The sequence below is a fragment of the Cyprinus carpio genome, chromosome A1 (assembly GCF_018340385.1).
Source record: "Cyprinus carpio isolate SPL01 chromosome A1, ASM1834038v1, whole genome shotgun sequence".
Classification (NCBI taxonomy): domain Eukaryota; kingdom Metazoa; phylum Chordata; class Actinopteri; order Cypriniformes; family Cyprinidae; genus Cyprinus; species Cyprinus carpio.
In genome coordinates, this window is record NC_056572.1 from 25,836,623 (window position 1) to 25,854,466 (window position 17,844).

The 17,844-nt window shown below is 36.5% G+C and overlaps 3 protein-coding genes across 4 annotated transcripts; all 3 read right to left on the reverse strand.

Annotated features, from left to right (window-relative positions):
• Nucleotides 1-307: 307 nt before the first annotated feature.
• Nucleotides 308-10,825, reverse strand: LOC109096493 (protein unc-93 homolog B1-like). Of its 2 annotated transcripts, none has more exons than XM_042759544.1 (13): nt 10,677-10,825; nt 9,707-9,874; nt 8,544-8,685; nt 7,978-8,131; nt 7,530-7,691; nt 6,114-6,243; nt 5,740-5,833; nt 4,141-4,265; nt 2,797-2,979; nt 2,300-2,573; nt 2,088-2,206; nt 1,266-1,388; nt 308-1,075 (listed from the first exon to the last, which is right to left on the reverse strand). In XM_042759544.1, the coding sequence occupies exons 2-13, from the start codon at nt 9,824-9,826 to the stop codon at nt 824-826; spliced, it is 1,878 nt and encodes a 625-aa protein (XP_042615478.1). In that variant the 5' UTR covers nt 9,827-9,874; nt 10,677-10,825; the 3' UTR covers nt 308-823. The 2 variants fall into 2 exon arrangements, with proteins under 2 accessions (XP_042615478.1, XP_018965648.1); XM_019110103.2 differs by lacking the exon at nt 10,677-10,825 and adding an exon at nt 10,197-10,405.
• A 210-nt stretch (nt 10,826-11,035) lies between these two features.
• LOC109096508 (mitochondrial import inner membrane translocase subunit Tim10-like) lies at nt 11,036-13,251 on the reverse strand. Its single transcript, XM_019110114.2, has 2 exons — nt 13,034-13,251; nt 11,036-11,666 (listed from the first exon to the last, which is right to left on the reverse strand). Exons 1-2 carry the CDS (start codon nt 13,102-13,104, stop codon nt 11,471-11,473), a joined length of 267 nt encoding a protein of 88 aa, XP_018965659.1. The 5' UTR covers nt 13,105-13,251; the 3' UTR covers nt 11,036-11,470.
• A 321-nt stretch (nt 13,252-13,572) lies between these two features.
• On the reverse strand, nt 13,573-17,528 carry LOC109098427. Its single transcript, XM_019112006.2, has 2 exons — nt 14,395-17,528; nt 13,573-14,302 (listed from the first exon to the last, which is right to left on the reverse strand). Exons 1-2 carry the CDS (start codon nt 15,773-15,775, stop codon nt 14,199-14,201), a joined length of 1,485 nt encoding a protein of 494 aa, XP_018967551.1. The 5' UTR covers nt 15,776-17,528; the 3' UTR covers nt 13,573-14,198.
• Between the last annotated feature and the right edge of the window lie 316 nt (nt 17,529-17,844).

Consider the following 17,844-nt stretch of genomic DNA (forward strand, 5'->3'; position numbering starts at 1 on the left):
CAATGCTCAAACAAGTCCATCTAGTGCATATTTACAGTACATTAAAAATAAAAAATACAAAATAACCAATGGAAAACCCGCAGTGGATTGCAGAAATTAATTCTGTGTGAACGGCCCCTGAGAATATAATAACATAAAATAACTTTAAATCTAATGCAGATTTAAGAGAAACACTGTAAACTGTACACTAACTGTACACTAAATAAATGAACTGCAGTATTATTGGATCAATCGCATCCACATTCTAGCACATCAAACACTGGTTAAAAACATTCTAAAAGTGGCAAAAGCAGCATTTTTAGTCATATATCTTCTATTTTATGTTTATTGCAAAATATATGTTTTACAACATCATAAATGAAAATGAAATGTAACACCTTTTAAATGGAGAGAACTTTGGTTCATCAGTTCCGAGGAAAACCGATATGTATTGGATAAATAATTACAGCGCACAGAAAGGAATCAGAATGAAATACACAACTCGAGCACAACACCTTGACCAAGTTCAGAATGGAGAATATTCATTTCTATGGCAACAAAACCACCTAACCTTACAAGGTATCTACAGTTTCCTCTTTTCATTTCCCATTTCGATCAAATGCTTGGTTCACTTCTTTTTTTTTAACTGAGAACTACTTTCTGACCTTCATTTTCTCAGTGGTGGCCCACACTTTTCCTTTCCAAAGGAAAAAAAGTCTTATTCAATATAAAAGTGAGTAAATGTTTCCTATACCATCGCTTCTCTTTCAGTCTGGCTATTCAGTATTTTACAAAAACATCTCACCTCGTTCCAATCTCCTCACACCTTTTCACCTCTCTTTTTCTAGTCCCTCATGTGTTGGACATAGTCCTCTCTCTCTCCTGCCTGCTCGTAGGCAGCGTTGTCGTGTTTCCTCCTGCGGTCCCTAACCCTGCTCCTCTCCGGTCCTGGTGAACCCTGGGAATCGTCATCTGTATTTCTGTCCTCCTCGACTAACCCTCTCTCATCCTCATCTTTCTCATCATCATCAACATCACTCAGGTCCGTGTCGGATTCATCAGAATTTTCTTCCTCAAGGTATCGGTAACCTTTGACCTTTGAGGAATAGGATAGTAATGAATCAAAATTATTGTCTGTGGTAATCAACAGGTTCTGCCAGTACAGTTGTTTTGAACCTGGAAAACATTTTTTTTTATTTTACAGAATAAATTAATTCTACTTTTCTTTTCGAAAATCACTTTAAATCCCCCACAGACTCACACAGACACATTAATAGCTGAAGTACCTTGTGTCGTGGACGGGGAATCCGTGGCAACCTGAATGGAATTTTCTTCGCCAGGCGACGCTCCATCTGCACGTAGCAGAGACACGCCACTATGAGAGCCAACAACAGGAGTCCAAGCTTTGCCTTAAAAAGAGACAACAGAGAATGTGCAGCTGACTTAATCACTATTTTTAAACACTGATTAATGTAAACAAAAAAATGTGCATACGTCTCCACATACTGAGGTGCGGTCCCATATACTGTTGCTTAGCTGAATTTCGTAAACAAAATCCAGTCATTTCAATAGGAATCTGTGCTGTCGATAGTTTTGTGCAAGAGTGAAAAAGCCCCCAACACAGATTTCGCAATGTTTGTTGGTCATGCAAATGGACAAGAGAAAGCTGCTTGGCTTGAAGTAACTTCTGTGTGAGCAGTGCTTCATACTTTACTTTGCTACTGTTTTTTTCTGCAGTATCGCTAATGTGAACGCACCTTTAGACAGAACTCCAGACTGAGACTAAACTGCCCATCACAATGCCACAAAAAGTTTAATGTGTTTTCATCAGATATCAGTGTTTTCTGTACTCAATAACAGTGTGATGTCCAATTCACTAACTAAAAAACCTTTAGGCATCGATTCTTTAAAGTTAAAGTGTGGTCACATGAGTGAAATTTTGTGGAAAAAAATGGTCCATTGGCAACTGTCAATAGTGTAGTGATATAAAAAGCACAACTCACATAGAGGTCAATTTCGAATTTAAAGCAAATTATATTTTTGTCTAGTGTCTTGTTACAGTAAATGCAAGGTATGCAATCAAAACATACAAAAATTAAAGGCTTTACCCGCATAGGCAATGCAGACCAAAGATAGACGATGAAGATTGCAATGGCCTGCCACCAATGGTAGATGGTAAAAACAAAGTCTAGTCGCTCCTTGTCTTCATACAGCATCCCCAGCAGAGCTACACACACAACGTTATGTCATATCATTGATGTTAGAGTGTGTCTTGCTGAAATGGGTGTTAGCTTAACGTGTAAATGGCATTTGTACTCACTGCTCAGTCCAGTCTTGTTGAGCGCAGTCCCCAGACCCCACAGGGCGGAGAGCACCAACAGATACGGAAGATAGCTAGGCTCTCGTGGTTGGGGCGACCAGCACATAAGAGTTATGATTAGCACAAAGTGCACGAAGGCACCCACCAGAAGAATAATCTGCCTCGGCAAGCGCAGCATCGTCAGGGCCAGGCCCGAACAGATGGAGGATGACAAACCATACACCATAACTAACAACCACAGCTTCTCCATCCCTACTGAACACACTCCAAATGACTGAGAAAGAAAGGGAGAAAATCTGTTTAGGTAATGTACCGGGCAAATACAAGGCAAACTGGTTTACTTGCAGCATCCTGCTTCTTCCTAGGTGCTTAATATTGTAGAATGGCTACCAAAAACTGTCTTGTTAAGCTAAAAATTAATCAGTGCTGAGAGCTGACACTGTGACTTTTGGTATTTTAACCTGTGTATTTCAGCTACACAGTCTATTTTTTCTCACCAGTATGAGTCCCTGGACGGCGAAGAGCATTTCAAAACCAGAGTAGACGAAGAACGGACAGAGCAGACGGAGACGGTAGTCTCGTAAGTGCTTGAAGGGCAGCTGGAAGATGTTCCCCCAGCCAATGCTGCGAAGGTCAATTTCCTCAGTGGGCCGATAGGCAGCTCCACACAACACCAGAAACTGTTAAGGAACATGGCCAGCACACTGTTAAAAGGGATAGTTCACTCCGAGATTAAAATTCGTGTTTAACATGGAACACGAAAGGTGAAGTTTGATGAATTACAAGTAGTTCATACCACTCGTGCACTATATTTAAACCACATGAACCAAGTTTGTGTGAGGAACAGTCCAAAATATATGTTGCTGATATCAAACCAGAGAGCAAGATTTTCAGTCAACTTTTTTTTTATCATGTAAGTAATGTCAAACGTTATCAATTCAAAACATAATTGACTTTTTATGCATTATTGAGATCTTTTATTAATTATGTAAATAGTCAGCAATTATTGAACTCTGAGCCACATTATTTTCCCTCCACAGTCTTATTTGTGTTATGTACTAATATGGTAGACTTTTTGGTTAAAATGTTATTGTAAATATCTACACATAAAAACTGTACTTCGATGAAACTTTAATGCCAACTTGAAAACTTACAGAGAATGAATAAACAATTGACATCAAACCTGATGTGATCGAGTTAAAAAATGATAACATTTCGGTTTGTCCCATAAATACTTCAAAAATAGTGCATGCGTTGTATGGACCACTTTATGATAATTTTATGATACTTTTTTGTCATTTTGTAGCTTGATAGTCATTCACTTTCATTATTAAGGAAATGAATATTTTTAAAGAAAGTCGGTCACTCATTATTTTGTTACCATGTAATTACACAAATATGAACTGAGTAATATCAATTAACAACATGTACTTACTATACTAATTCTTTGTATACTAATTACTTACTAGTTGTTTGTAATTAGGCATAATTTAGTGTTATTTCTATAGTAAATACATGTAATGTGTAACAAGGACACATTAAAATAAAGCGTTATAAGAAAATCTAATGGATTCAGAATAACATGAGGCTAAATAATTTTGAAATATTGCATTTTTAAAATTTCTATTGATTTACTAAAGACAAAATAACATTCTCAAACCTACTTTGGTTCAGTATAAAATAGCTATGTAAAATGACTATCAAGGTCAATGTTATCATTGCTGTTGATTACAGACAATTTCAGTCACTAATATAATATATATATATATATATATATATATAAGATGATGTAGAGGATAGAGACGTCATAGTGATGATGATGATGATGATGACAGTCTTACGATGAGCATGGCGAGGAAGGCTGCCCCCATGAGCACACTCTCGACCTCGATGAGCAACAGAGAGCGAGGCAAGCTGTGCAAAACTGTCTTATTTAAATTCTCTATCACCCCTTTCCCTGAGGCTCCTGAGAGAGAAAGAGGATAAGATGAGACAAGAGAAAATAATGCATCTAACAAGACTGCAAGACTGTTTTATACTACATTTGAGGTCTGGATGCATACATTTTTTAAAGACTTCAGTCTTCCAACAGCTTCTATCTCTATACAGTGTTTTTAACTCTACAATATGGCAAGTGGGTGACTTTCAATGTCAAGCAGTGCTGCTGGTGATTTGCAATTCCAAATACTGGTTTAAAAAAACTCTTATCGTCATCTCTGCTGAGAGCTAGGAAGAGTCAGACATAGTTGAGCCCTGGAGAGCAGATGTGCTGATGCTTCGGTTTGCAGGAATTCAGAAGTGTGAAGTTTCTAATTGCCAAATGACTAATTTTTTCAACTGTTAATATTCTTGACACATTTAATTTTATTTTGCAAGATATCTTCTCATTATTAACACATGGAACTAACATAACTTCAAGATGATTTGAATCCTATTTTTAACTTTTTTGGTGTTAAATGGAATTGATTATGGTGCATTTCTTTTCGGTGTAATTAAGTAAATGTAGTGTAAGTAATGGCCATTTCACTCACTTAAGTATTTGGACACTTAGACCATTCTACATATACATAATATATTAAATTTAAATTAATTAGATAAAAATAAATAAATAAATAAACCAAGCAGCATCTGGAGATATATTATTATAGAGAATTAAGTCAATTTTGCAATTACGTTTAACCCCTTGGTCCCAATTTGAATTTTAGTGGGTGTATGAAGTCACCACTGGTTTACTGCATTACTTATGAAATAGCATTAAATATGTTTTGTCTGACACTGAAAACTGGAGTAATGACTGCAAAAAAATTCAGCTTTGCCATCAGGAATAAATTCCATTTTAAAAATAGAATAATGTTCTACTTTTTTACTGTATTTTGATCAAATAAATGCAGCCTCTGTGAGAATAAGAAAAAGAAACAATGTTTTTTCACAAAAATCGTAACGACAAACATAACAATGAATCTCATACTGAGATTGTTCTTTTTCTGCCCTTGGGTTACTCATTTTTCTAGCAAGTCTGGTTGGTATTCAAGCAAAAGCTGCTGAGGTGTTATATTGTTTTTCTTCAGTGTCAGTTTTGATTTTTATGCCCTGTTGCTCCCTTATAAATATATATACCTACATATACCTTATGTTTGATGTAGTAGTTTTATAGATATTTTTATAGGTGTCATAACTTCGACAAATATTCAAAAAACAAAGTGAATAGATTTCTCTTTTTAAAAGTCTCTCCAGTGAATGCAGCAGCACTTCAGTTTTTAAAGTTTTAAGTACTTCATGAAGCCATTTTCGACTATTCTTAGTTTAACATTATACATCAAGCACGTGAAAACTTCATAAAAGGATATGAGAACTAATGCAAATGTCATACTGAGCAGCTGCTCGATCTCTGAACGACGCTTGATGCTAAAAGGGGACAGGATCGAGAGAAAGGATTTTACCACACTGTGTGACTTTGAAGAGAGTGTGTTTGTAATCATTCAGATAGTAATTGAGGAACAGCACCATGGGGAACTCGGCAAACACGAAACTCAGCTGCAGGAGAGAAGAGAGAGAAGAGAGACACAGAGTGAACGCTATAAATAACTGCATGTTAATGCACAAACCCACATATGCAGCCGGCATTGACATACACACACGCACACACGCACACACACACACACACACACACACAGCTGTGAATACATATAAATACCTCAGTTATGATGGCAAAGGGGAAAACACAACTAATCACAGGTTAACTAATAGTGAATTATTACAACTTGCAGCGTTTCACACATTTTAAGAGTGGCTGAAAAGACTCATCTTTACTCACATGGAAAACAATGTAGAAGACAGACTGGAAAATGATGATGTAAGGATGGAAGGCTCCTTTGGGGGGCTTCTTCTGCTCCTGGACATGTTCGTCCTTGTAGTTGACATACTCATAATACTGCTGGGCCATTCTGATAACCACACAAACAAAGAGGTGGGAGTGGGTGGGTGGGTAGTTAGCTGTATCTGTATCTGTTAAAACTGAAAGACTCAATAACTGAGTGTATAACGCAGTAGTGAGCTTTTGTTTATTTGTGAGGAGGAATAACTTAAAACTGCTAGCTGCATAATCTGAAAAATAATGAGAAAGCATTTCTAGTGCTGATTTGAGTCGATGTTGCAATATTGGAAATCAACCTACAAATGGCTTAGTTATAGTCTCTCTAGCAGAACTGGGATCATTTTTAAGTTTTGAAAATATTACACTGCAGAGGATTCAGTTCTTACTATTAACAAACCATTAACTATGACTTTTGCCTCAATTAACTCCTAATTTACTGCTTATTAATAGTTAGCAGTTGTTAAGTTTAGGTTTTGGGTGGGATTAAGGATGTAGAATATGGTCATGCTTTATAAGTACTAATACACAGCCAATATGGTAATAAAAGGCATGCTAATAAGCAACTAGTTAATAGTGAGAATCGGTCCCTATACTAAAGCGTCACTGGATTCACCACTATTACAATTCTGCTTGAAACCAATTCCAGTATTTTTTTTTTTTGGATGTTATGACCAGTACATATATATATATATATATATCCAATATTGACGGATACTGATACATTTTTAAAAATCTATAATATCGGTCAATAATCAATAACATCTTCAACATGGCTTTATTTTGCAATATTATGCAAAATAAATTTATGGAACATTAAGAAGTAGAATAAAGTATTGTAAACTCCTAACAAAATAGCAATATGCTTAAAATGATTGACACATATACTATTCTTCAAAAGTTCTGTAAGTCTTATTTAATACACCAGTATGGAGAAATACTACTACAATTTAAAGTCACTGTTTTGTATTTTAATATATTTTAACATTTAATTTATTCCTGTGATGGCAAACCTCAATTTTAGGCATTCATTACTCCAGTCTTCACATGATCCTTGAGAAATCATTATAATAAGCTGATTTGGTCCTCACATTTCTTCTTCTTATTATATTGTCAATGATGAAACTGATGTGATGCTTATTATACTTTTTTCAGAATTCTTAAATATAAAGTTCAAAAGAACAGCATTTATTTAAAATCTATTTTTTTGTAACATTATAAATGCCTTTACTGTTAAATTTGATCAATTTAAAGCATACAGTTTATTCCCAAAAAATAAATAAATAAATTCTACTAACCCCAAACTTTCAAACAATAGTCTACATGTTCTATGCACCTTCAGCTTTTGAGCACACTCACCTGGTGATGTAGTTTCCCAGTGATGCCCAAAGAGGAACAATGACAACACCAATAGCCACAGCTGACGGTACAAGAGTGTAGTATCGCTCCCAGTAATTGGTTGAAACAAAGAGAGCATAGATGCCTGATGCCAGGAACATCATCCATTTAGTGCCAAGAAATCTGAGAAAGAAATACAATTAAATTGCAAAATAAAGGATGTGGGATTACTGGACTGTAATTATCACAAGTCATTTTCAGTTTACACCACGGGTGTGAGAAGACCTTTGGTGCCAAAACTGCTCAAGCATTAAGTGAACAGTAGATGAACAGTAGGAAGAACTGCTAATAATTGTGGCGGTGGGTGACAAACGTCCAAAGAACCAAACGAAATGAGCAAAACGGAAAAATGTGGGTTGCATGAGGATTACGACCAAAACAGAAATGCAAGGAAAGACATAAACTCAACCTAATGAGCACCGGCGTGTAGAGCAGGCCGACAATAGGTGTAACGTTGATCCCCATCAGCATTTTGTTGTCGATATCCTCCAGCCCTAAAGTGCCATACTTGACCTCTCGGTAGGTCTCATCGTAGTGCAGAATTAACTGCATCTGTAACAGACCTACAAAGAAACAGCTCGTGATGAAACATGCACAACAATCCAAAAACCTGTATTTGTTTTTGGCATGTGACAAGATGTCCCAGATTTGTCAGCTGTTCCTCAATTTCACAGTCTCAGACCAAATGAGACATCTTTGTGTGTGTGCATGCCAATGAACTTGCTAAAAATGGCCAGAGGAGTGAAGAGTCAGTGAAGTATGCCATCCACAAAGCATGTCATATTCATTTGCGCTGCAGACAGTGCATAATGAAATCACACTGATACAACAGCATGACATAAGTAGAGTCCTACTCAATGTCGTATTAAGAGTAAGATCTTTTTATAAAGCAGCGTGCAGACTTTGAGGAGTATGACGTCATCATTGGACTGAATCATTTTATGTGCCTGTGGTGTGTGATGCGTAACGGCTGACCCATGTAAACGCTGTAGACGATCATTCCTCCGCAACTGGCCCCCACCACGTTCTTCACTACACCCAGCCTCTTTCGTCTGTAGTACTTGCGCTCCTCCTCCTCCTCATCGTAGTCAGGATGTGGGCCGAGAAACTCCTCCACCTGTCAGTGGAAGAAAGATCCAAAAGTCTGAGACCACTCTGAAAATTCAAGATTGTTGGTTTTTATTTTTGTTTATTTTTACATAGACAATGTTTCAGGGTTTAAAAAATTTAACAAAGACAAGTTATGAGGTAAAATGGAATACTTGAGATTCACTGAGACATTGACCTTGTGAACTTCAATTTTTTTTTTGTTAAATCAAATTTTACTCAAGTTGTTATGCTGATAATATACAATACTTTTAAAAAGTCTGGAGTCAATACATTTTTCTGAGAGAAATTGAATCTTTTATCCAGCAAGGATGCATTAAATTGATCAACGTGACATTTAAAATGTTACAAAAATATGTATTTCTATTCATCAAAGAATCCTGAAAAAAAAAAAAAATGTAAACTGTTTTCAACATTGATAAGAAATATTTCTTGAGCAAATAATCATCATATTAGAATGATTTCTGATCATTTTGCCATAACGGGAATAAATTACATTTTAAAATATAGAGAAATAGAAAACAGTTATTTTAAAATGTAATACTATTTCACAATATTACAGTTTTTACTGTATTTTTGACCAAATAAACGCAACCTTGGTGAAGCTAAAAGACTTCTTTCAAAAACATTAAAAACTTTTCAACAGTAATGTAATTTGTAAAGAATTCTTGTAAATATAAATATAAAATAGAATAAGTTTCATTATTTTTTTTACTTAATTGTACCTCGGTATCTAATTCACAAATATAAATCCTGAGCATTTAAAAAAAAAGACTGCAAGAAAACTTTATATTATATTAAAATAATTAAACTCAGGACTCAATTAAAAGATGTAAAACCAATGTTGTTTTTATTGAAGAACAAAATAATAAAATGGAATCATGAAATTAACAGTGGTTAATTATTTAATCTGTTGATTTTTAATTTTTTTAACATAACGTTTCAAACAGTTTTGTCGCCATTACAGCAGAAGAAATAGAAGAACCAGTAGAAGCATTCTAGCCTACTACACGCTTTAAGACTATAGCTACCTGTCCCTGAATGTTTCCCTCAGGACCGCGCAGCTGCACTTGGTCGTCTCCATCAGCAGGGGGCGCGCCGTTCACTTCAGCCTCGCTGTACACGTTATCTTCAGTGATCACTGCTGCCATCTGGCGGCCGCTATGCTCTCTGACCACAACAGTAACGCAGGTAGATCACTGCCCAAGGTAAAAACGTCGATTTCAAAAAAATTAAATAAAATAAATAAACATGAGTGACAGCACAGAACAGTGAGAAGAGGAGAAAACTGTGACGAATGTGTGACTGTAATGTTGAATAAAATATTACACAAACTTCCTGGAATTGACAAAAACATGGATTGTGGGCGGAAGGTCTAACAGGTGTACAAAACGAGTTCATTCGACGTCAACACAACGACATTTGAACACATTTATAGGTAATGTTGTATATGCAATGAAGCCTGACGATCACACAGGGCAAGTAATCATTAAGCATTAACTAAGAGCAAATATAACTCACCGAAGTGGAAACGATGAACGCTATAACGTTAGTGGCAAAGGCTGCAAAGTCTGGAAAGATTAAAAAACCGAACGTTAAGCTTTTAATCGAGCCTCTGATGAAACTTTCGCCTCATGAACAATTGCGCGTAGGTTTTATTAATAAAACAGAAAAGGAAATGAAAGCTTTCTCTCTAGTTCCCCATTTTCTTAAAGGGATAGTGCTTCGAAATGTGGGCTATGTACATATTACATAAACCAATTGGAAGACGTCCTGCTTGTCTTCTCTTGCTCAATGTTTGTGAAAGAACATAATGAGGAAAAACTAACATTGCTATCAACACACCACAGTTACCAGACACTCCTTTTACTTGAGTCACAGTCAGAAAACTTGAAAGAAGTGTCTTAGACTAGAGAATATAGCACATTTACCATCACCCAAACCATGTATACTTAAAAGAAAAATTAAAACTCTGTCAGCACTTAGCCTCATGCTGCAAACCTGTATGTTCTTGTTTTCCCATGAAGACTCTTGAAGCAGCTGCTTTCCATACAGTGTTAGTTTATATTGACCTCCGAAACAGACCAGGATACGTCTCATTAAAAACCGGAGGATTTGTCACAGAAGTGGATCTTGAACATGATGAATTTAGTGACACTTCTCCCTGAAAAGAATTTTAGCATGCTGACAGTCCATCAGTTGCTGTTAACATGATGTCAGCACATTAAAATAAGCAGCTGAGACTCAAAATTAATCCTCTTTAAACATAAAAAAAATAAACATGTAATCGTGTAACCAGCCTGACACAATTTTATTTAACTGCACGCCGTTTTTGCTCATTTTAAAGAAAGAGTCATACGTGAAACAAAATGGTAAACATTTTAATTCAATTGAGCAATAAAGGTACATTTTGTAAAATGACTCAGAGAATTACAATGATCAGTGTCAACATAAAAAAAAAAAACTATTTCACAAGGACATATTTTCACAATGCTTCCCAAATCTCCCTTCACAGACAACGCTTTATTTCTGTGACGTTAATAATGTTCATGCCAACAAACTATCAACAACTCGTAGGGTAAAATGTATCCCACCTCCTTCCAAAAGTCTGGATTATTTAGTGGCATGTCAAACAGTGAATCAATATTTGTCACAATATTGTTCTTATTCATGTTATATTATTTATATCTGTGGCCACTCTGCCTGATTTCCCCGTTTGGATGTCCAAAGTGCCCATTCCTCCCACCGACCCCATTCAAAGGCCTTCAGCACCACCCTTGGAGTCTGTATCAGTTCTATCCAGTGCCCACGGCGGCCTTCCTCATCACCTCCTCATCCTGAACAGAGAGCTCCGTGAGTTTCCGACCAAGTCTCTCATGCAAGTCCAAGTATTTGGCGACACAGCGGTCCAGACACACAGCTTCCCCCTTTGAAAGTTCTGCCTCCTTGTAATGAGGCGGAACACACTTCCTGTGACATGCATTGGTCATGCTGCATGAGGAAAAAAACACAGGATAGATGAGATGCTACACATTTGGTTCTGTAATGTATAATCTCAATGAAACAATGTTCACCTGTACGACTGTATTATTTCCATTAACTCGTCCCATTATTTTGTAGAGACTACAAGGTTTGTAACAATGAATTGATGAAATCGATAATAATCACAAAGGAAAATAATCAACAATGAATATGATTATTGACTAATTGCATTCACGGAAACAGCCAGTCACGTCATTTTACTGTAGCGAATAACAACACATTTCTATAGACAAAATGAAATATTTGATATAAACTGCAATATAGCAGAGGACACAGAGTGAGCATGTCTGTAATAAATCTGACTAAAATATATATTTTGCTATGTTAAATGTATGTTTAAAATGCTACATGTAACACAAGTAATTGTATTTGTTAGAGCAGTAACTGTAAAGGGAATATTGTAATGGGGTATAAATATAATTACTATGTACCTCTTACCAGTTAACGTGCTTTTTTTATTTAGTGAATATAACTTTAAAATAGTACAAACATTTTTTTTTTTTTTAAAGAATGTAAGGCCCCAACCCCGACCTTATTATTATTATTATTATTTACAAATAATGTATGGAATAAACTACATAGATATATTCACTACATTAAGTCTCATAGCCTTCAATTTGTAGGATGTGGGATAGCAAAATAATTGCAAGATCTGCTAATTACAAAAAGCTGACACTATGAAAATGTATTCATGCTTAACTCAAAGGCACAGCTAACAGTTTGAGAGATTTTTATATACTCATAAGTTTGACCTCCTGTCATTTATGAAGGCAAAAATATAGGTCTATCTGCTCTGACAGGGGCCAGAAAAAGTATAGATGATTCGAGCTGGTGGATGATTTGTAAACTGTATGAGTGCATACAGCTTGAGGTACATACTAGTAACGTAACCTTACTGATATGCCAGATTATACTCAAAAAAGGTTGATATGAACTGAAGAATAGTGTGAACCTGTTTAATAACTAAATAAATCACTACACAACAGCGACACAAGACCAAAACTAAAAAACACACCTCCACATTACACATAATATACTAACAGAAAAAAAACGAGTTTTACCTTGTTCTACAAAATCTAAGTATGCGATACTGAGCAAGGCCTGGTGTCTAGATCTAATAATTAAATTACAAAACGTATAACCTGTCTGTATCCATTGTAGTACAACACTGCATTTGCAATATACTATTCAGTGGTTGTGTAACTTACTACACAAGTCCATATATTTTATGTATGTATGACATATATTTCGTATGTCATAAATCGAGGACGTAAGTAATCTGAGAGCATGCTGTTACACCACCGTAGGCTTCATACCGGTTATACATGTCCGCCATCATTTCAACCTCCAGCTCCGCGGCGAGCTGCTGCGCTTTCATCGGGTCCATCTCTGCAAATGACCTTTCGGGTTACCCTCACTAAAAACCCACCGGACAGAGCGTGGGTTCCGTTCAATAAAGAGCTCTGACAGCCTGCTTAACCTTCAGAGTGCGCGCTTGACCGGAAGGAAATACTCACGTGGACCCTCCTTGCCCCACCCACCCAGGGTTGTAATTGGTACTTCCGTTTACAATAAAGTTTTCTATTCAAAAACACTGCCTTTTGCTTCGCTGCTTCTTCTAAATTTCTAAATGAAATTACCTTCTGATTGTGTTGTGTTTTTATGTATTTATCGTATTGAATTGTTTTTTTTTCTTTATTTTAATTATATTTTATTTAGCTATTAGCATGATTCTCGCATTCCAATTAAGTTTTTATTGGGGATATATATATATATATATATATATATATATAAATAAATCTATATTTGCTACCACTTTTTATTTATTTCCAAATTCACAAATATTTCTAGGGAATTTAATATTTTTGGGAATATAGGTAACCTTGGGAAACTTATGTGTTTTATTTTACACATGCACTATATATCAAAGTCAGACCAAAATAATTATACCAAATAGGTATCGCGAAGTACATTAAATAAATACACATTACACATCACACTTAGAAAAGTGTAATATGAACATTTATTTTATTTACATAATTTTAATATGTAACTAAGCGTGTGTGAGACAATCAAGAATAAATTAAATGAATTGATAGGCTAATTCACATAAGTAGGGTCAAATTGAGACAAAAAAAAAAAAAAAACGGGGAGAATTCTTCTCACCATTTGATACATTAAACCTTTGGTTAAGAAATTGGCTCAAACATCTGCTATTGGCTTTAAAGTGCTAAACATGTATTGTTAACATGAACATAGACAATCATTTGGTCTCTTCTCCAGTGACATCCACCTCCTCCTCATCTTCAGTGGCACCCAACTCATCCTCTTGGTCCATTAGACCTTCAGTAGGCAGTGTGACAAGCTGTTTAGCTGCCAAAAGCCCTAATGGATCTTCTACAGACTCCTCTACAACATCTACTTCAACATCATCTTCATCTGAGTGGCAGTCATCTCCTGATTCTGAACTGGACATCACCGTTAAGATATCTTCACTGCACACTTTGGGGCTGTGAAAGATACTCCAGTCTGGACAGAAGCATCATCTCTGCTTATTATTTCCTGTGTGTTTCTAAGTGTCAGAGCTATGAGGACAAAACAGAAATCAGGAATATGAATTATTAATAACAGAATGTACAAAAATGTTGAATTATAAGTCTAGGTTTAGCATTTTTACCTCTGTTTGATGCATCTTCTGCAGTCTTAGCACTTGCAATGTGTTCTTTACTCAACTGATCTTCCCCCAGAAGGGTCCGTCCATCAATCATCTCAACACTGTATTGGTCCCCCTCCACATTAATTTCATCATTATCATCCCAACCACTGGTGGTTTCCCCACAGCCATCATCTGAAGCAAGCAACGCATTTTCCTCTACAAATTCATTTGCCCTCAGAAATTCAGTTTCTTCTCCTTCCATAGTTTCTTCAATCATCTGAACCTCTTTGCTCCTACCAGAATCCTCCTCTTTCTCTAAACAGTCGGCCACCCCCTTATCCTCCTGGGTGTTAACACCATGTGCTGCCTGAACGTCTTCGTCTGATGTCACCTCAAATGAACACTCATTAGAAACTGTAGCTTCAGAGTTCTGTTCATCTCTGAGATGTTCTGCTGGTGTTCTATCAGGATTCATACAGAACGTCATTCCTATTCCCTCCAACACTGTCAGTTCAATGAAAGAACCGACACAGTCTTTCTTTGTGGGTGACACAGCATGATCAGCATCATCAATATCATCAGCCGGCCTCATATTTTCCTTCATTATATCCTCCTCAGCTGTTAACGGGACAGAAATCTCAGGTGCTCTGTCCTGAATGTCTTTCCCCATCTCATTTTGGGAATCAGTATTCTGTAACACAGTGGCTTTTCTACTTAAGTTCTCCTCAGTGGCAGTTTCTCCATCTTTAACCGAACATTTCACGTTATCTGGCATGTCTCCACACGACAACGGTGACCTTACTTGGTTGTCAGATACCTTCATATCTTCCTTCTCGTTTCTCAGCAGAGAAGTCTCTGCTTTTTTCTTACCACAAATGCCCTTTTCGATCAGTTCACTGCTATTCATTACTAATTTACTATTCTCACTTTTCCCTCTGAATTTCTGAAGGCTAAAAGACGTGTCTCCCAGACTTGATGTTAGCTGCTGATCAATATTCAGAGAACTCCTACAAGCGAGGCTTTCAACAGTCTGATGGAAAATTTGATCAAGGATACTTGGTCCCTTCGCCAGAACTTCATATTTTAAGTGAGAATTTGGGGTCGTCTGTGCCAAATTGCTGTTAACATCTGCTTCTTTAATTTCTGTTGAGCCTTTCTCCTGCTGTGTATTTGGTTCGTGCTTATTACCCTGTTCAATCTCACTGTCTGTCTTAGTTTTTGTCATGTCACAATCATCTTGTGCTGAAGTGGGCAATTTCTCTGCATTGTTACACAAGTATTTTTGGGGATCTACGAAAGTATTTTTGGATCCTGGGCGTCTGCCACGACCACGTTTTACAATGCCTGCATCTTTTGGTTTAGGTAAAACATCTTCATATTTTTTATTGGCGGTACGAGGCATTTTCTTACTGAGAAATGTATCTTTTTCTCTTCACACCTGCAGCTTCTTTTCTGTTCGCATTGATAATTCGGGTATTCACTCAGCGTGCATTAGAAGTTGACGGCTTAATGTTTTTACTGTGGGGTTTAACTTGATCCTGATTTTCTAGGTTTTGACACTCTGTATCCCCATTCACTTTTGACTTGTGAGTTGCAATCCTCCGTCTTCTCGTCTTTCTCTGCTTTGGGTGCTCACTAGCATCCTTCACATCATGCTGAATGGTGTTTGAACTACTCCCACTCATTTAATCATCTTGTAACAAGGAAGTCTTCAATTCTTGATTTCCTGCAAGGTCAGAACACAATCGATTTTGGCAGACGATGAGGTCAGCCTGTGGATGTGGGTAGGAGGAATCAATCATCGAGCTCAGAGGGAAGTCCAATTTCAGTGGTGACTCAGAAAGCCACAAGGGAAGGTTTTGTGTTTCTAGGTCCTGCCTGTGCGATATTTCTTGTGTAGGAACATCACTATCTCCCTTATCTGATTCAAGGGGGGAAAGGCATTGTAGTAGTTTGAAATCTGGCCTGTCATCCAGTATGCTGGTCATACCAAGGCTTGGCATGTGACCTGCTTCAGGAGAAGGGGAAGCTAGGACTGCTGTGGCTATTGAGGTTAAAAAAAATTCTTCTTCCAGTGATTAAATGGCATCTATTACAGTTAAGTGGCATATTAAAAGTGATAATGTCAATAAATAATGTAATATTTCTGAGTTATATTATTATTATTATTTTTTTTGTGATACAGATGTGTAATAATTATTCAACCCCTATTCAACATTGTTGTTTTTAAGTCACTTATTTCTATGGTATGGTGCTCTCACAAAAGTTATAGTGAAGAAATTGTTTTATTACATTATAAAGTCTGTGGCTACAAGAAGATTTCCAAGTCACTAAAAGTTCCAAGAGACAGAGCTGGCAACCTTATTCATAAGTTTAAAATGTTATATCAGAAAACCTTTGAGGGCGTTGGAGAAAAAGCATAATACCCTCAAAGGGAATAAAATACTTGATCAGAGCAACTAAGAAAAACACTTGATTTACTGCCAAAGACTTGCAAGATGATCTGATGGAAGGAGAGAAAAACATTTCAATGCAGAGTATAAGACAGACACCAAACAAGCATGACCTTCATGTTGGGACATCTTTCTGAACACCACTCTTCATCAAGAAGAAGAAAAAAGGCTGACTTGAATATGCTAAAATGTATTTGGATAAACCTGTGAAGTTCTGAAAGAATAGTAATGAAGTGATGTGACCAAACTGAAAGATTCATGTGCAAAAAAGACAAAGCTTATGAGCAGAACAACACCATATCCATGGTCAAAATTGGAGGTCGACCTGTCTTGTTATGAGGGTGATTTGCTCTTAAAAAAGTGGAAATCTTGACTGTATGAAGGACATCATGGATTCTTTGAGATATCAGGCCATTTTGGCAAAGATTGTGATGCCTTCTGTGTAGAAAATGAAGCTGATAATCATTGGACTTTCCAGCAGGACAAGCATTACGAAGTATACATGGTTCAGGGATCAGCTGTAGAAGGCTGAGTGGCCTGTTCAGAGCCAATGTGATTTTTTTCATTAACTTTGCATTCTCAATCACTCAAATGTGTATTAATAAATGTTCTATAATAGTTTACTGATGCCTGACGCCTTTTTGTTCACGGCAGCAGAATGCTTTACAGGTCAAGGTGGTTGAATCATTTTGACTGCAACTGTGTGCGTTTTGTGTGTGTATTAACATATATATATATATATATATATATATATATATATATATGAAAACAGTGCAGCCTAACATTTTTGTGGAAACCATGATGTGTGTTTTTTTTTTTTCAGGATGTGTATATATTTCAAATATGTAAACTATGCTTTAATTGTGTTATAAATTTGGATTTAAAGATGAATCCTTACCTGAGATTGAAGTCCACACTCATTCACTTCTTCTAGCTGCTTCTCGCTCTCACCTTGAACGGAAACGAGGAGGTTGCTTTCCCAGCAAGCTCCGCTCCTCCTCAGTTTTATCTTCAACTT

Excerpts from the sequence above, each read along its gene's own strand:
- LOC109098427 (XM_019112006.2), bottom strand. The coding sequence starts at position 15,775 with ATGCCTCGTACCGCCAATAAAAAATATGAAGATGTTTTACCTAAACCA. Across the intron at positions 14,303-14,394 it reads AGAAGATGCATCAAACAGAG|CTCTGACACTTAGAAACACA; the intron begins GTAAAAATGCTA and ends TTGTCCTCATAG.
- LOC109096493 (XM_042759544.1), bottom strand. The coding sequence starts at position 9,826 with ATGGCAGCAGTGATCACTGAAGATAACGTGTACAGCGAGGCTGAAGTG. Across the intron at positions 8,686-9,706 it reads AGGGAAACATTCAGGGACAG|GTGGAGGAGTTTCTCGGCCC; the intron begins GTAGCTATAGTC and ends TTCCACTGACAG. Across the intron at positions 1,389-2,087 it reads GGTCTGCATTGCCTATGCGG|GCAAAGCTTGGACTCCTGTT; the intron begins GTAAAGCCTTTA and ends TCTCTTTTTAAG.
- LOC109096508 (XM_019110114.2), bottom strand. The coding sequence starts at position 13,104 with ATGGACCCGATGAAAGCGCAGCAGCTCGCCGCGGAGCTGGAGGTTGAA. Across the intron at positions 11,667-13,033 it reads ATGGCGGACATGTATAACCG|CATGACCAATGCATGTCACA; the intron begins GTATGAAGCCTA and ends TTCCTCATGCAG.